This window comes from Saimiri boliviensis, chromosome 14 (genome assembly GCF_048565385.1).
Source record: "Saimiri boliviensis isolate mSaiBol1 chromosome 14, mSaiBol1.pri, whole genome shotgun sequence".
NCBI classification, from domain to species: Eukaryota; Metazoa; Chordata; class Mammalia; order Primates; family Cebidae; genus Saimiri; species Saimiri boliviensis.
The window spans coordinates 20,328,948-20,345,916 of record NC_133462.1 but is presented as its reverse complement, the minus strand read 5'-3'; the positions used below and the strand labels follow the sequence as shown (position 1 = coordinate 20,345,916).

The following is a 16,969-nucleotide window of genomic DNA, read 5'->3' as shown; positions in this document are numbered from 1 at the left end:
TGCTGGGATTACAGGCTTGAGCCACCGTGCCCGGCCTAATTTAATTTTTTTAAAAAAATCAGCCCAGGCTGGAGTGCAGTGGTGCGATCTTAGTTCACTGCAGCCTCCACCTCCCAGGTTCAAGCAATTCTCCCACCTCAGTCTCTCAAGTAGCTGCGATTACAGGGGCATGCCACTACATCGGGCTATTTTTTGCATTTTTAGTAGAGACAGGGTTTCACCATGTTGAATATTGTATTTTCTTTTTAATAGAGACAGGGATTTTCCATGTTGGCCTGGCTGGTCTTGAACTCCTGACCTCAGGTGATCCACCAGCCTCGGCCTCCCAAAGAGCTTGGATTACAGGCGTGAGCCATTGCCTGTACAATAAAGAGCTCCTGGCCAGGCATGATGGTTTACGCCTGTCCTAGCACTTTGGGAGGCAGAGGCGAGCAGATCACTTGACGATGTGAGTTCAAGACCAGCCTGACCACATGGAAAAACCCCATCTCTACTAAAAAAAAAAATACAAAATTAGCAGACTGTGTGTACAATTGTCAACAAATGACCAATCTGTTTTATCTCTAATGACCACTCCCCCCTCCACCACCCTACATCATTTTAAAGCTAATCCTGGAGATTATATTTTATCCAGAAATAAGTAACTGTATATATCTCTTGGAGATACCCATTTATTTTTTATTTTTTGAGATGGAGTCTTGCTCTGTTGCCCAGGCTGGAGTGCAGTGGCGTCATCTCAGCTCTCTGCAATCTCTGCCTCTTGGGTTCAAACTACTCTCCAGGCTCCAGATACCTATTTTTTTTTTTTTTTTTTGCCCAGGCTGGAGTGCAGTGGCATGATCTCAACTTTCTGCAGCCTCCACCTCCCAGGTTCAAGCGATTCTCCTGCCTCAGCCTCCTGAGTGGCTGGGATTACAGGCGCCCGCCACCACACCCAGCTAATTTTTGTACTTTTAGTTGAGACAGGATTTTGCCATATTGGCCAGGTTGTCCTCCAACTCCTGACCTTAGATGATCTGCCCACCTCAGCCTCCCAAAGTGCTGGGATTACAAGCATGAGGCACTGCACCTGGCCAACACCGGGAAAATTTCAAATGAAATAGGACAGCCAGTGAAAAGTCAAGGTGCTAAACTCCCTGAGTCCAGCCACCCAATTCTGCCCAGGGGCTGCCACCCATGCCAGTGTTTCCTGTACATTCCTTTAGAGATAGCCCTTGCATCTAGAAGTATTTGTAAATATATTGATCTGATTTGCCACACTGGCCTCTTCTGTGCGCAGAAACTCTGTGAGCAAATGAAGTATTTGGTCACACCAGGCTGGCTCCAGCCCGAGTCCTTTACCCTTGCTGTTTACTCGGCCTGCAGTGTTTGTCCCAGCTGCCCACAGGCTCATCCCCTCACCACCTTGAGGTCTTCATTTAGCAAGGCCTTGCCTCACCACTCAGCCTACAACTTCAACTCCTCCCGCTTTGTGCCCCTTCTTCCCTTTTGTTTCTTAAGCACTTACCACTAACATGCCAAATATCCTTCATCATTGCACCACTGGAATATCATTTCCATGCGGGCAGATTTGAAAATGGCTATTTAGGATATGGTGGCTCATGCCTGTCATCCCAGCGCTTTGGGAGGGCGAGGTGGGCAGATCACCTGAGGTCAGGAGTTTGAGACCAGCCTGACTAACATGAAGAAACCCTGTCTCTACTAAAAATACAAAACATTAGCCAGGCATGGTGGTGCATGCCTGTAATCCCAGCTACTCAGGAGGCCAAGGCAGGAGAATCGCTTGAATCTGGGAGGTGGAGGTTGCGGTGAGCCAAGATTGTGCCATTGCACTCCAGCCTGGGCAACAAGAGCAACACTCCATCTCAAAAAAAAAAAAGAAAAAGAAAAAAAGGAAAGAAAGAAAATATATATTTAATTACCCCTTTCAACGTTTTTTTTTTTTTTTTTTTTTGAGATAGGATCTTACTCTGTCACCCAGGCTGGCATGTAGTGGTACGATCTCATACCTAGGTAGTTTTTTATTTGTTTGTTTTTGATAGAGACAGAGCTTCACCATGTTGCCCAGGCTGGGCTCAAACTCGTGAGCTCAGGTGATTCGCCTGCCAAAGCCTCCCAAAGTGCTGGGATTACAGGCCTAAACCACTATGTCCAACCCGTGTTTTTCCACATGTTCTAATCTTTTAATCTTTTTTTTGACACAAGGCCTTGCTCTGTCACCCAGCTGAAAGTGCAGTGCCCCAGTCATAGCTCACAGCAGCCTTGAACTCCCAAGCTCAAGAGATCCTCCAACCTCAGCCTCTCAAGTAGCTGGGACTACAGGTGTATGCCACCACGCCCAGCTAATTTTTGTATTTTGTTTTTGTAGGGATGGGGTTTGCCCATTTTGTCCAGGCTGGTCTCCCAACTCCTGGGCCAAAGCCATCCTGCTGTAGCCTCCCAAGGCGCTGGGATTGCAGGTGTGAGCCACCATGCCCGGCCCACCTGTTACTCTTGCTGATGATTATTTATACGTGATGTGTCACTTCCCTCTTGCTGCTTTCAAGGTTCTCTTTTTATCTTTCAGCAATTTGATTATGATATGTCTAGTGATGGACATCTTTGAATTTATCCTATCTGAAGATTGTTGAACTTCTTGGCTCCATAGACTAATGGTTTTTTTTCATCAGATTTTGGGAATTCGTAGCCATTCTTTCTTCATATACTCTTTTTTACCCCTTCCTTTTTGTCCTCTGCTTCTGGGACTCCGATTATTTGATCATTCTCAAAGGTCTCTGAAGCTCTGTTCATTTTTCTTCATTCCTTTTTCTTTTTATTCCTTAGATTTGATCATCTCAACTGACGTATTCTCATATCACTCATCTTTTCTTCCGCCTACTCAAATCTGTTGTTGAACCCTCCATTGAAGTTTTTCATTTCTGGTTATTGTACTTTTCAAGTCCCAAATTTCCGTTTAGTTCTTTTTTTTTTTTTTTTTTTGAGACGGAGTTTCACTCTTGTTACCCAGGCTGGAGTGCAATGGCGCGATCTCGGCTCACTGCAACCTCCGCCTCCTGGGTTCAGGCAATTCTCCTTCCTCAGCCTCCTGAGTAGCTGGGATTACAGGCACACACCACCATGCCCAGCTAATTTTTTGTATTTTTAGTAGAGACGGGGTTTCACCATGTTGACCAGGATGGTCTCGATCTCTTGACCTCGTGATCCACCCACCTCGGCCTCCCAAAGTGCTGGGATTACAGGCTTGAGCCACCGCGCCCGGCCCCGTTTAGTTCTTTTTAAATAATTTCTGCTTTTAGGCCAGGCATGGTGGTTCACACCTTTTATCCCAGCATTTTGGGAGGCCAAGGTGGGCGGATCACTTGAGGTCAGGAGTTCAAGACTAGCCTGGCCAATGTGGTGAAATCCCATCTCTACTAAAAATACAAAAATTAACTAGGCATGTCAGCAGGCGCCTATAATCCTAGCTACTCTGGAGGCCGAGTCAGGAGAATCGGTAGAACCTGGGAGGTGGAGGTTGCAGTGAGCCGAGATGGCACACCACTGCACTCCAGCCTAAGGGAGCAAGACTCCATCTCAAAAAACAATTCTACTTTTAATTTTTATTCTCTATTTGGTGATATACTTTCTCATACTTTGATTTAGTTATTTAGATGACTTCCTTTAGCTCTTTGAACATATTTACAGGAGCTTATTTAAAGCAAGTTCAATGTCTAGGCTTCCTGAGAAACAGCTTGTATTGATTGCTTTATTTTCCCTTCTTTATAAGCTGTATTTTCTTTTTCTTCTTCTTTTTTTTTTTTCAAGACAGAGTTTCACTCTTATTGCCCAAGCTGAGTGCATTGATGTGATCTTGGCTCACCACAACCTCCTCCTCCTGGGCTCAAGTGATTCTCCTGCATCAGCCTCTTGAGTAGCTCCGATCACAGACACGTGCCACCACACCCAGCTAATTTTGTATTTTTAGTAGAGACAGGGTTTCTCCATGTTGGTCAGTCTGGTCTCAAACTCTCCCCTCAGGTGATCTGCCCGCCTCGGCCTCCCGAAGTGCTGGGATTACAGGCATGAGTCACCGCACCCTGCTATTTTCTTATTTTTTTGAATGTCTCATGACTTTTTTTTTTTTTTAAACTGGACACTTTAAATAATATAATGTAAATAATATAATGTGGCAACTCTGAAATCAGATTCTAACCCCCATCCAGGGTTTGTTCGTTTCGTAGTTTGTTGCATAAAGGAGTTCCCAGGGACAAATGGTCTGGGTCATAGGATAGACGTGTGTTCAGCCTTAGGAGATGCTGGCATTGTAATTTTTTTTAAAGAAGTAATTAGCACCTCAACATTTATTGTTTGAAGTCTTGACTTACGTAACAGTAATAAATAATCATGAAAATTCAAGTTTGACATCAGAGTACACCAGCTTTCTGTTTCAGATTGAAATAGATACCTTTTATGACTGGTGGCATGTTAATGCCCCATTGATTGTTTTGCTTTGATTGGACATTTTATATAACTTGTAAATTTTAACAGTTACCAACTATCTGAAAATGAAAATATTGGCCAGGCGCCATGGCTCATGCCTGTAATCCCAGCACTTTGGGAGGCTGACGTGGGCAGATCACTTGTGGTCAGGAGTTTGAGACCAGCCTGGCCAACATGGTGAAACCCCATCTCTGCTAAAAAAAAAAATTCAAAAAATTAGCTGAGCATGGTGGTACGTGCCTGTAATTCCAGCTACTCAGGAGGCTGAGGCAGCAGAATCGCTTGCACCTGGGAGGTGGAGGTTTCAGTGAGCAGAGATAGAGCCACTGCACACTCCAGCCTGGGTGACAGAGTAAGACTCTGTCTCCAAAAAAAAAAAAAAAAAAAAAAAAAAAAAAAAGTCCACTTATTAGCATGGCCTTATTATTTTGCAAATTATTTAAGCCCAGACTTATAAAGTGTACTTGTGTACTTCGCTCATGTACATTATTTATATTTTCTTTAATATACATATAAATAAAAAAAACTGTTCAAGCACAGTGGCTCACGCCTGGAATCCCAGCACTTTGGGAGGCTGAGGCAGGAGGATCACTTGAGGCCAGGAGTTTGAGACCATCCTGGGCAACATAGTGAGACCCATTCCCCCACCCATTTTCAGAAAAACGATTTTAAAATCTAAAGTAGGTTAAGTAAAACCAAATTAACTATTTTAATTGGAAAACATCTCATGTGTCTTATTTCCAAGCCAGTGTCTTGATGTTGGGATTTTCAGTGTCATTTGTTTGCCGAATTCGCAGACACCGCAAGGGGGAGCCATGGCTCCAACAGCAGAGGCAATAAACCGCCTAGCCTTGGGGTTGAGAAATTCCGGCGACGGTGTTGGGAGGCCCCACCATTTTCGCCTGCAGAGCCAGCCCTGCGCCGCGAGGGGGCGGCATCGGAGAGACTGCCGCGTCTCCGGAGCGGGCTGCAGGGCGCGGCCGCCTGCAGTCCCAGTCCCAGGGGAGATGGGCTGGCTGCATCCCCATCCTCCCCGGAAGCGGTCTGATGATACCCATTTCGCAGATGGGCAAATGCAAAGGCGTAACCGGGATTTGAGCCTAGGTCTCTTTCTTTCTGCAGCCTGAAGAAATAAATGTCTCTGCTTGCTCTGTGTGTGTTGGGGGCAACGGGGACTTTTCTGCAACCAAGCCCATTGCGCCCCCTCTCATCTTCTAGCACATTCTTCTCCCGCTTGTACTCATGGGAGACTCCCCTCACACACCTATCCTGGGTGCCATCCTTCCACCTTAGCCCACCGCCCATGCAATCAGCCTTCTAAGTACCCCTTCCACCTGTCCCCTCATCTCCCCACTGCTCTGCCTTGGTCCAGCCGGGTGGTCGGCAGGGGTCCCTGCCTGGACCTCCCCACGGGCTCCCGGCCTGTCAGAGGAGCAGCCACCTGTCCAAGGTCACACAGCAGAAGAGGCATTTTTGGGATTCAAGACCCATCTATGAGGCCGGGCGCGGTGGCTCAAGCCTGTAATCCCAGCACTTTGGGAGGCCGAGGCGGGTGGATCACAAGGTCAAGAGATCGAGACCATCCTGGTCAACATGGTGAAACCCCGTCTCTACTAAAAATACAAAACAAGTAGCTGGGCATGGTGGCATATGCCTGTAATCCAAGCTCCTCAGGAGGCTGAGGCAGGAGAATTGCCTGAACCCAGGAGGCGGAGGTTGCGGTGAGCCGAGATCGCGCCATTGCACTCCAGCCTGGGTAACAAGAGTGAAACTCCATCTCAAAAAAAAACAAAAACAAAAACAAAAACAAAAAACCCCATCTATGGGTCCAAAGTGAATTTTTTTTTTCTTTGAGAAAGGGCCTGGCTCTGTCACTCAAGCTGGAGTACAATGGCATGACCTCGGCTCACTGCAAGTTCTGTCGTCCATGTTCAAGCAATTCTCCCACCTCAGCCTCCCGAGTAGCTGGGACCACAGGCATGAGCCACAACGACAGGCTAATTTTTTTTGTATTTTTTGTAGAACCAGAGTTTCACCATGTTACTCAGTCTGGTCTCAAACTACTGAGTTCAAGCGATCCACCCACCTCTGTTTACCAAAGTGCTGGGATTACAGGCCTGAGCCACCACACCCACCCCGATTTGGATCTTGCTCCTGCTCCCAGGATGACCCATGTCCTAGCAAGAGAGATACCAGGTGGTGCTTGCACCCCTCTACCCCCAACCCCTCCACCACCACGGGAGCCTGGGACCCAGAGGCCATGGGTCCTGCACAATCTGGAATTTCAGGTCTATAAATCATGGGGGTGGCAGGGAGCCCATCAAAGCTGTTCACCCATCCCGGTCTGCCGGCTCGGCCTCTTGTCTGCCCTCTCACACCACACACACACCCTCCTTCCTTCCTGGGAGACCGGCCCAAGGAGGGGCCTGGGCGTATATAGGGAGCCACAGTGGGTGGGGCTGGCCAGAGAGGCTCCAGGGACAGAAGGTGAGGAGGGGGCTATGGGAATCTGGGTGCAGCATGGGGGGTCTGAGGCTCAGGAGGGGCAGTGCCCGGTTCGGGCCAGTGACTGCCCCACCGGAGCCCAGGTGTCCTCTTATGCAAAATGCCAGAACTGTGGGCACAGCGGTACCAGCCTGGGCCCTGCAGAGAGCCGGAGCAAACCGTCACAGCTGGGGAGGCTCAGAGCTGGGGGTCTGGCTAGCCCTTTATGCTCCTGGTCTCATCCTGCTCCTCCGTCCCGGGCAGAATGATGGCGTCTGCGGCGGCAGCAGAGGCCGAGAAGGGATCTCCAGTTGTGGTGGGCCTGCTTGTCGTGGGCAACATCATTATTCTGGTGAGACTCACCCTGGTGCTGAAAGCCGAGTGGGTGTGTGGTGAGGAGGGGGCAGTCAGCTCAGGGTGGGGGACGAGGGTCCAGAACTCCGTTAGCGCAGCGTGGGTTTACACCCCAGCTCTGCCTCTCCCCCGCTCTGTGACCTTAGCAAGTGACTGTCCCTCTCTGTGCCTTCTTTCCTCATCTGTAGATTATGTCCTCATTGTGTGGGCTGTTGACACGTGGATTAATCCATGTGTGGCCCTCAGCTCAGGGAAAGTGCCCGACCAATGCTGGCTATCACTGTCAGCATCACTGGACATAATGCGACCCCCTGGTGCATAGGAGGCCAGAACAAGAAGGAAAGATGACAGCGTCTGTCTTTCTTTTTTTTTTTTTTTTTTTTTGAGATGGAGTTTCGCTCTTGTTACCCAGGCTGGAGTGCAATGGCGCAATCTCGGCTCACCGCAACCTCCGCCTCCTGGGTTCAGGCAATTCTCCGGGTTCAGGCAATTCTCCTGCTTCAGCCTCCTGAGTAGCTGGGATTACAGGCACACGCCACCATGCCCAGCTAATGTTTTGTATTTTTAGTAGAGACGGGGTTTCACCATGTTGACCAGGACGGTCTCGATCTCCTGACCTCCTGATTCACCCGTCTCGGCCTCCCAAAGTGCTGGGATTACAGGCTTGAGCCATCGTGCCTGGCCGCGTCTTTCTTTCAATTAATGTTGGGTTTTGGTTTTGTGCTTGTTTCGTTTTCTTTTTTTTTTTTTCGAAACGGAGTCTCATTCTGTCGCCCAGACTGGAGTGGAATGGCCAGTCTCAGCTAACTGCAACCTCTGACTTCTTGGCTCAAGTGATTCTCCTGCCTCAGCCTCTGGAGTAGCTGGGATTACAGGTGCCCACCACCCCGCACCCCCCAGCTAATTTGTTTTTTGAGATGGAGTCTCACCCTGTCACCCAGGCTGAACTGCAGTGGTGCGATCTCGGCTCACTGCAACCTCCACCTCCCAGGCTCAAGTGATTCTCCTGCCTCAGCCTCTCAAGCAGCTGGGATTACAGGCACGTGCTGCCATGCCCAGCTAATTTTGTATTTTGTAGTAAAGACAGGGTTTCTCCATATTGGAGGACCGGCATGTGCCACCACACCCAGCTACTTTTTGTATTTTTAGCAGAGACAGGGTTTCGCCATGTTGGCCAGGCTGGTCTCAAACTCCTGACCTCAGGTGATCTGCCCACCTCGGCCTCCCAAAGTGTTGGGATTACAGGGGTGAGCCACTTCGCCTGGCTTTGTGTTTGTTTTAGAGGCGGGGTCTATCTCTGTTGCCCAGACTGCAGTGCAGTGGTGTGATCCTAGCTCACTGCAGCCTCCAATTCCTGGGCTCAACTGATCCTCCCGCCTTAGTCCCCTGAGTAGCTGGGACTACAGGTGCACATCACCACATCTGGCTAAATCTTTTATTTTTTGTAGAAATGGGCTCTCACTATGTTGCCCAGGCTGGTCTCAAACGCCTGGGCTCAAGCAATCCTCCCACCTCGGCCTCCCACAGTGTGCTGAGATTATAGGGGTGAGCCATCTTGCCTGGCATATTTGTAATATTTATGGCCACGGCCATGTCACCTCCTCAGGGAATAACAGCACCGTCAAGGGAGGGCAGAGAGACTGACTGTCTTATCTGTGCCAGGCTGCTGCTCCAGCCTTTCATCCTTGAAGCAACTGGCAGCTGGGGCATGGGGGTCGGAGGTCTGGCTGGGCCACCTCTTCTCTCCTGGCCTCTGTTCACCCTCATCACTGCTCATGGAAGGGGAGGTCTTTGCCTGCCTTACTGAGAGGGCAGTGGAGGCTCCGAATGGGGACGGAACTTGCTCATGGAGATGCCTGGTGCCAGGGCTGTTGGTCCTGAGCAGACCTTTCTAACCCGCCACTCTGTCAGCTGTCAGGCCTGGCCCTGTTTGCTGAGACAGTATGGGTGACAGCTGACCAGTACCGCGTGTACCCACTGATGGGCGTCTCGGGCAAGGATGACGTCTTCGCTGGTGCCTGGATTGCCATCTTCTGTGGCTTCTCCTTCTTTGTGGTCGCCAGCTTTGGTGTCGGCGCTGCGCTCTGCCGCCGCCGGTCCATGGTCCTCACGGTAAGGCCCGGGGGAGGGGGAGAGGGACATTGGGAGCCAGTTCAGTGGCAGGTGCTTCGCCAGCCACCAGCATGAGTTCCCCACAGTGCCACACTCAGGCATCCAGGCATCTCTCACTCAGTCTTCCCACAGCCCAATAACCCAGGCCCAGCAGGCACCCCTGTTTCACAAAGAAACCAGGGCATAGGGAGAGGAGCAGGGCTCTGCACAGCGGGAGGACTTGAGTAGCAGGGCTGAGTTTTTGTTTTTTGTTTTTGGTAAAGATGCGGGGGGGGAGGGGCGGTCTCACTATGTTGCCCAGGCTGGTCTTGAACTCCTGGCTCAAATGATTCTCCCAACTTGGCCTCCCAACGTGCTGGGATTACAGGCGTGAGGCACCACACCCAGCCTTTCTTTCCAAATGTCTTAAGGGAAATTTCGAATGTAGACTAGAGTAGAGTATGTGGTGTCTGAGCCCCGCACACGCCCCTCACCTGACTTCAGCAACATCAGCCGCGGACTGTCCACATTGTCCCCTCTACCCCCTTCTCCCACACTTTTCTTCTGGGTATCTTGAAGCACATTCTAGATGCCAGGTCACTTACCTGTACATACTAGAGTGCACATTTCTCTGAGTGATAAGCACATTGTTTTAAAGCAGTCAGGTGTGTTGTGTGATGTCATCCCGTCTCCCAGCAGCGGAGTTCACACATCCACACGCAACCTCCTGTTGCGTTATGGGCGAAGGTGCAGGGAAGGACAGGAAAAGAATTTTCATCAAACATCAACTATTGAGGTTTTTTTTCTCCCACCCTCCATGGTGTTGACACAATCCACCAAATTCACCCAAGTTCCTTTATATTTTCCAACACCTAGTCTGTGTCAAATGTCTCTGATTATCTGAGAACATCATATTATGTTTGTTTTGTTTTAAGAGACAGGGTCTCACTCTGTTGCCTGGGCTGAAGTGCAGTGGTGTGATCTCGGCTCACTGCAGCCTCTGCCTCCTGGATTCAAGTGATCCTCCTACTCAGCCTCCCGAGTAGCTAGGACTACAGGCACATGCCACCATGCCCAGCTAATCTTCGTATTTTTAATAGAGATGGGGTTTTGCCATGGTGGCCCAGCCGGTCATGAACTTGTGACCTCAAGTGATCCACCTGCCTCGGCCTCCCAAAGTGCTGGGATTACAGGGGTGAGCCACCACGCCTGGCCCAAAGTTTTGTATTTTTAGTAGAGATGAGGTTTCACCATATTGGCCAGGCTGGTCCCGAACTCTTGACCTCAGGTGACGGCCCCCTTGGCCTCCCAAAGTGCTGGGATTACAGGCCGTGAGTCACCCACCATGCCCAGCCTGTCTCAAAAATAAAATATTTCAAACATACAGAAAAGTTGGAAGACTTATACAGCAAACACCTGAATACCCACCGCATATTACAGATGCTACTATTCACACTGCCCTAAACTTTTTTAAAAGTTGCATTTCCACAACGAGGCGTCCCTGGTGGGGGTGTGGCTTCACCGGCTCTGTCCGACGCGCCGTCCTCCCTCTGATCTCCCCAGTACCTGGTGCTCATGCTCATCGTCTTCATCTTCGAGTGCGCCTCGTGCATCACGTCCTACACCCACCGTGACTACGTGAGCGGGCGCAAGGCCCGGGGAGGGGCCTGACCCGTGTGGGAGGGGCGAGGGTCGGGCGCGGCGGGTCAGAGGTCGCCTCGGCTCCCTACCCGACAGCCTTGCCGGCCGCTGTTCTTCGGCCTCTCTGCAGATGGTGTCTAATCCAGCCCTCATCACCAAGCAGATGCTGACCTTCTACAGCGCGGACACCGAACAGGGCCAGGAGCTGACCCGCCTCTGGGACCGCGTCATGATTGAGGTGAGCGCGGTGGACCGGTGCTGGGAGGGCCTGGGGCTCCCGCTGTATCCTCTTGTAGAAGAATGAGTCCCTTAAAGACATCACTCATGAGATGGCTAGGAGAGCAGGGCTGCGGTCATCGGTCATCGCCGTTCTCCAGGTGAGCAAACAGGCCCAGAAAGAGAAAGTCCCTTGCCCGAGGCCATGCGGTAGAGATGGGATTGGAACCGGCAGCCTGGCTCCAGAGCCCCTCCCCTTAGCCTACACATACCACCTCAACAGAAATGTTGACAGTAATAACAATGATAGTAACGGCACCATTCGCGGAGCACTAACCTGTGTTTAACACTGTTCAGGGGACTTTTGTTTTCATATTTTGAGATGGAGTCTTGCCCTGTTGCTCAGGCTGGAGTGCAGTGGGGTGATCCTAGCTCACTGCAGCCTCCAACTCCTGGACTCTAGTGATCATCCCGCCTCCACCTCCCAAGTAGCGGGGAATACAGGTGCACCCCACCACACCCGGCTAAGTTTTAATTGTTTTTTTGTGGAGACAGGGTATTGCTCTATTGCCTAGGCTGGTCTCGAACTCCTGGGCTCAGGATTCGAGTGATTCTCCCGCCTCGGCGTCCCAAACTGCTGCTGGGATTACAGGCATGAGTCACCACTGCCTGGCCTCAAAGCACTTTTTTTTTTTTTTTTTTTTTTTTTTTTTGAGACAGAGTTTTGCTCTTGTTACCCAGGCTGGAGTGCAATGGCGCGATCTCGGCTCACCGCAACCTCCGCCTCCTGGGTTCAGGCAATTCTCCTGCCTCAGCCTCCTGAGTAGCTGGGATTACAGGCACGTGCCACCATGCCCAGCTAATTTTTTGTATTTTTAGTAGAGACGGGGTTTCACTATGTTGACCGGGATGGTCTCGATCTCTTGACCTCGTGATCCACCCGCCTCGGCCTCCCAAAGTGCTGGGATTACAGGCTTGAGCCACCGCGCCCGGCTCAAAGCACTTTTATTTTTTTTATTTTTATTTTTTTTTTTTGAGACGGAGTTTCGCTCTTGTTACCCAGGCTGGAGTGCAATGGCACGATCTCGGCTCACCGCAACCTCCGCCTCCTGGGTTCAGGCAATTCTCCTGCCTCAGCCTCCTGAGTAGCTTGGATTACAGGCATATGCCACCATGCCCAGCTACTTTTTTTTGTATTTTTAGTAGAGACGGGGTTTCACCATGTTGACCAGGATGGTCTCGATCTCTTGACCTTGTGATCCACCCGCCTCGGCCTCCCAAAGTGCTGGGATTACAGGCTAGAGCCACCGCGCCCGGCCTCAAAGCACTTTTAGAGCATATTTAATCCTCACTACCACGCCATAAGGGAGATCATCTTTTTAGTGATAAGGAGACCAAAGAAAGTGGTTGAATATCTTGGATGAGGTCACACAGCTGGCAGGTCACAGAACTGGAAGAACTCAAACTCAGACTGCCAGGTTTGAAGAGATAGACCCTTCATCAAATCCAACTTGATACTGCATTGGAGGAGGAAGACCGGCTGGATGCAGTGGCTCATGGCTCACACCTATCATACCAACATTTTGGGAGGCCGAGGCGGGCAGATTACTTGAGGCCACGGATTCGAGACTATCCTGGCCAACATGGTAAAACCCTGTCTCCACAAAAAATACAAAAATTAGTCAGGTATAGTGGCGCGCACCTGTGATTCCAGCTACTCAGGAGGCTGAGGCAGGAGAATGGCTTGAACCCAGAGGGCGGAGTTTGCAGTGAGCTGAGACTGTGCCACTGCACTCCAGCCTGGGCGACAGAGAGAGACTCTGTTGCAGAAAAAAAAAGGAAGAAATTGAGGACTCAAGGAAAACCCAAGTCCTCTAGCTAGCCAGGATTTGAACCCATGATTGAAAGATGCCCAAACCTGGCCAGGCGCGGTGGCTCAAGCCTGTAATTCCAGCACTTTGGGAGGCCGAGGCGGGTGGATCACGAGGTCAAGAGATCGAGACCATCCTGGTCAACATGGTGAAACCCCGTCTCTACTAAAAATACAAAAAATTAGCTAGGCATGGTGGCGCGTGCCTGTAATCCCAGCTACTCAGGAGGCTGAGGCAGGAGAATTGCCTGAATCCAGGAGGCGGAGGTTGCGGTGAGCCGAGATCGCGCCATTGCACTCCAGCCTGGGTAACAAGAGCGAAACTCTGTCTCAAAAAAAAAAGAAAGTTGCCCAAACCTATGTTTTCCTGATTCAGGAGCCACAAATGAAACACCTGGATTTCTTACCAAGGCCAGGAAAAGCCAGACATGTGTCCTTTTTGTGTCATTTCATCAGCATAATTGTTGATAAAAATGTTTTATTGTATTTTTTGAGATGGAGTTTCACTCTTGATTCCCAGGCTAGAGTGCAGTAGCATGATCTCGGCTCACTGCAACCTCTCTCTGCCTCCTGGGTTCATGTGATTCTCCTGACTCGGCCTCCCGAGTAGCTGGGATTATAGGTGCGCACCACCACACCGGCTAATTTTGTATTTTCAGCAGAGATGGGGTTTCATCATGTGGGTCATGCTGGTCTTGAACTCCTGACCTCAGGTGATCCACCTTCCTTGGCCTCCCAAAATGCTGGGATTACCAGCATGAGACACTGCACCCAGCAAAAATATTTGAAAATAAGTCAGAGGTGCGGGTTTAATCCAAATCCCCCATGATCCTCCTGGTCCTGGGACAAATACCGTCTGCTCCATGCTCACACACACAGACACCACCTGACACACTCGCTTGGAGGCCCAGGACATGGGGAAGTTGGCTCCAGCTGTGTCAAAGGCCAGCCCTGCCTCTCTTTGCTGTGTGACTTCAGGCAAGTGACTGTCCTCTCTGAGCCCGAGCCTGCCTGACCCTCCGCCTTTCTCTCCAGCAAGAATGCTGTGGCACATCTGGTCCCATGGACTGGGTGAACTTCACGTCGGCCTTCCGGGCAGCCACCCCGGAGGTGGTGTTCCCCTGGCCCCCACTGTGCTGTCGCCGGACAGGAAACTTCATCCCCCTCAATGAGGAGGGCTGCCGCCTGGGCCACATGGACTACCTGTTCACCAAGGTGTGACCCTCTGCCCTGCTGCCCCTGTCTGTCCATCTGTCTGTCTTCCTCTGGTCACTGCTCCCTCTCTTATTCTATGTCCTTCTCCCTCCCTGTGGCTGTCTGTCTAGCTTTTTCCCTCCCCTTCTTCCCTCTCTGATTTTCTTGTTTTCTTTTTCTTTTCTATTTTCAAGACCGAGTCTTGCTCTGTCGCCCAGGCTGGAGTGCAGTGGCACAATCTTGGCTCACTGCAGCCCCTGCCTCCCGGTTCAAGCAATTCTGTCACCTCAGCCTCCAGAGCAGCTGAGATTACAGGGGCATGCTACCCTCCCAGCTAATTTTTGTGTTTTTAGTAGAGACGGGGTTTCACCATGTTGGCCAGGATGGTCTCAAACTCCTGACCTCAAGTGATCTGTCTGCCTTGGCCTCCCAAAGTGCTGGGATGACAGGCGTGAGCCACTGTGCTGGGCCCCCTCTCTGATTTTCTCGTGCTCTCCCGACTCTCTCTCAAGTCAGCAGGATGCACCTAGGGTCTTTCTGATCCAGACCTGGCACCTGCAACTTTTCTCAGCTTGTCCAGGAATAAGAGCAACAATAGGGCTGGGCGAAATGGCTCACTGCTGTAATCCCAGAACTTTCGGAGGCCTAGGTGTGCAAATCACTTGAAGTCAGGAGTTTGAGGCCAGCCTGACCAACATGGCAAAACCCCATCTCTAGTAAAAATACAAAAATTATCCGGGCATAGTGGCATGTGCCTGTAATCCCACCTACTCGGGAGGCTGAGGTGGGAGAATCACTTGAACCCAGGAGATAAAGGTTGCAGTGAGCCAAGATTGCACCACGGCACTCCAGCCTGGGCGACAGAGTGAAACTCCGTCTTAAACCAAACAAAACATTAAACAAAAGAAAACAAAACAATAGGGCTGGGCAGGGTGGCTCACGCCTGTAATCCCAGCACTTTGGGAGGCCAAGGCAGGAGGATCTCTTAAGGTCAGGAGGTCAAGACCAGCCTGGGCAACATATCAAGACCCAGTGTCTACAAAAAACTACAAAAAATTAGCCAGGAGTAGTGGTGTGCGCCTGTATCTCAGCTACTGGGGAGGCTAAGGCAGGTGGATCGTTTGAGCCTAGGAGGTCAAGGCTGCAGTGAGCTGTGATGGTGCCACTGCACTCTAGCCTGGGCAACAGAGACTGAAAAAAAAAAAAAAAAAAAGGAAAGCCAGCTCTAAGCAAAATCACCCTCAGACTGTCATAGCTATCAGCAGGCAGCACCTACTTATTCAGGGCTCGGGTTCAACATCAGCTCCCTGGGGCACCAAAACCACCCGAGGAGGTGGATAGTGCCATGGTCCGCATTGCATGGGTGAGAAAACTGAGGCTCAGGGAAGGCAGTGACTTTCCCAAAGGTGCACAGTGGCTCTCACCTTCATCGGCCAGCCTCACGGGCGTTCTTCTCAAAACTCCCGCACCCCCTGCTCAGGGCTGCTTCGGACACATCGGTCATGCCATCGACAGCTACACGTGGGGCATCTCGTGGTTTGGGTTTGCCATCCTGATGTGGACGGTGAGAGGTGGGGAGCCCACAGGCTGGGTGGGCTGGGGGTGGGGGGCGGAGTGCCCTCATCTCGCTGCCTCCTTGCCAGCTCCCGGTCATGCTGATAGCCATGTATTTCTACACCACGCTCTGAGGGACAAGAGGGGAAGGCCATATACGCACCCCGGCCTCCTCCACATCCTCCTGCTTCCTCCACTGGGGCCTGGATGGCTGCCTCACCTCTCCCCTGCGACTTCCCTAGCCCCTCCCTCCTTCCACATCCAGGATCTTTTTCTGGGTTCCTGAGCCCTACTGTGCCTCGGGTGTGCCCTGAAACCCAGGGCTTGTGTGCACGGATCCTTGGCCCTTGACCTCATTCCAATCGGCTGGTTCCTGCCCATCTTTCAAGGGATCTCTCCCTGATCCCAGCTCTTGTAGCTCTCTGAGCTCCTTCACAGCAGGTGTCGCCATTCTTGCTGAATATCATTTGCTTTGTCAACACCGTTCTTGCTGTTTGTGATTGTCATTTAAGCTCTGGAAGCCTCGATTGCTGTGAGAGCCTGTCATGGCCACTTTACTGTCCCCATCATCACCCAGCACGGGGCTGAGCACTTATTAGATACTCAATAAATAATGAATGGATGAATAAATGAATGAGTTTATTTTCTTCTGGGTCAAGGGAGAAGGAACAATAACTGTTCTAGGCCGGGTGAAGTGGCTCACACCTGTAATCCCAGCACTTTGGGAGGCCAAGGTGAGCAGATCACCTGAGGTCATGAGTTCGAGACCAACCTGGCCAAAACGGTGAGGCCCCCCCAACCCCATCTCTACAAAAAAGCAAAAATCAGCCAGGTGAGGTGGTACAGATCTCTAATCCCAGCTACTCTGGAGGCTGAGGCAGAAGAATCTCTTGAACCCAGGAGGTGGAAGTTGTAGTGAGCCAAGATTGCACCATTGCACTCCAACCTGGGTGACAAAGTGAGGCCCTGTCTCCAAAGGAAAAAAAAAAAAACAAAAAACTGTTCTGATGTAAGTGGCAGAAACCTAACTGTCACTGACTGAAGCATAAAATGGAATTTATCAGCTCACGTAACTGAGTCAGTGGG

General features: G+C 50.8%; 1 protein-coding gene across 1 annotated transcript; it reads left to right on the top strand.

The window, feature by feature from the left end:
• Window positions 1–3,168: 3,168 nt before the first annotated feature.
• UPK1A (uroplakin 1A) lies at window positions 3,169–16,099 on the top strand. Its single transcript, XM_074386545.1, has 7 exons — window positions 3,169–7,315; window positions 9,229–9,429; window positions 10,972–11,046; window positions 11,180–11,287; window positions 14,171–14,350; window positions 15,810–15,893; window positions 15,973–16,099. The coding sequence occupies exons 1-7, from the start codon at window positions 7,190–7,192 to the stop codon at window positions 16,015–16,017; spliced, it is 819 nt and encodes a 272-aa protein (XP_074242646.1). The 5' UTR covers window positions 3,169–7,189; the 3' UTR covers window positions 16,018–16,099.
• The last annotated feature ends 870 nt before the right edge of the window (window positions 16,100–16,969 follow it).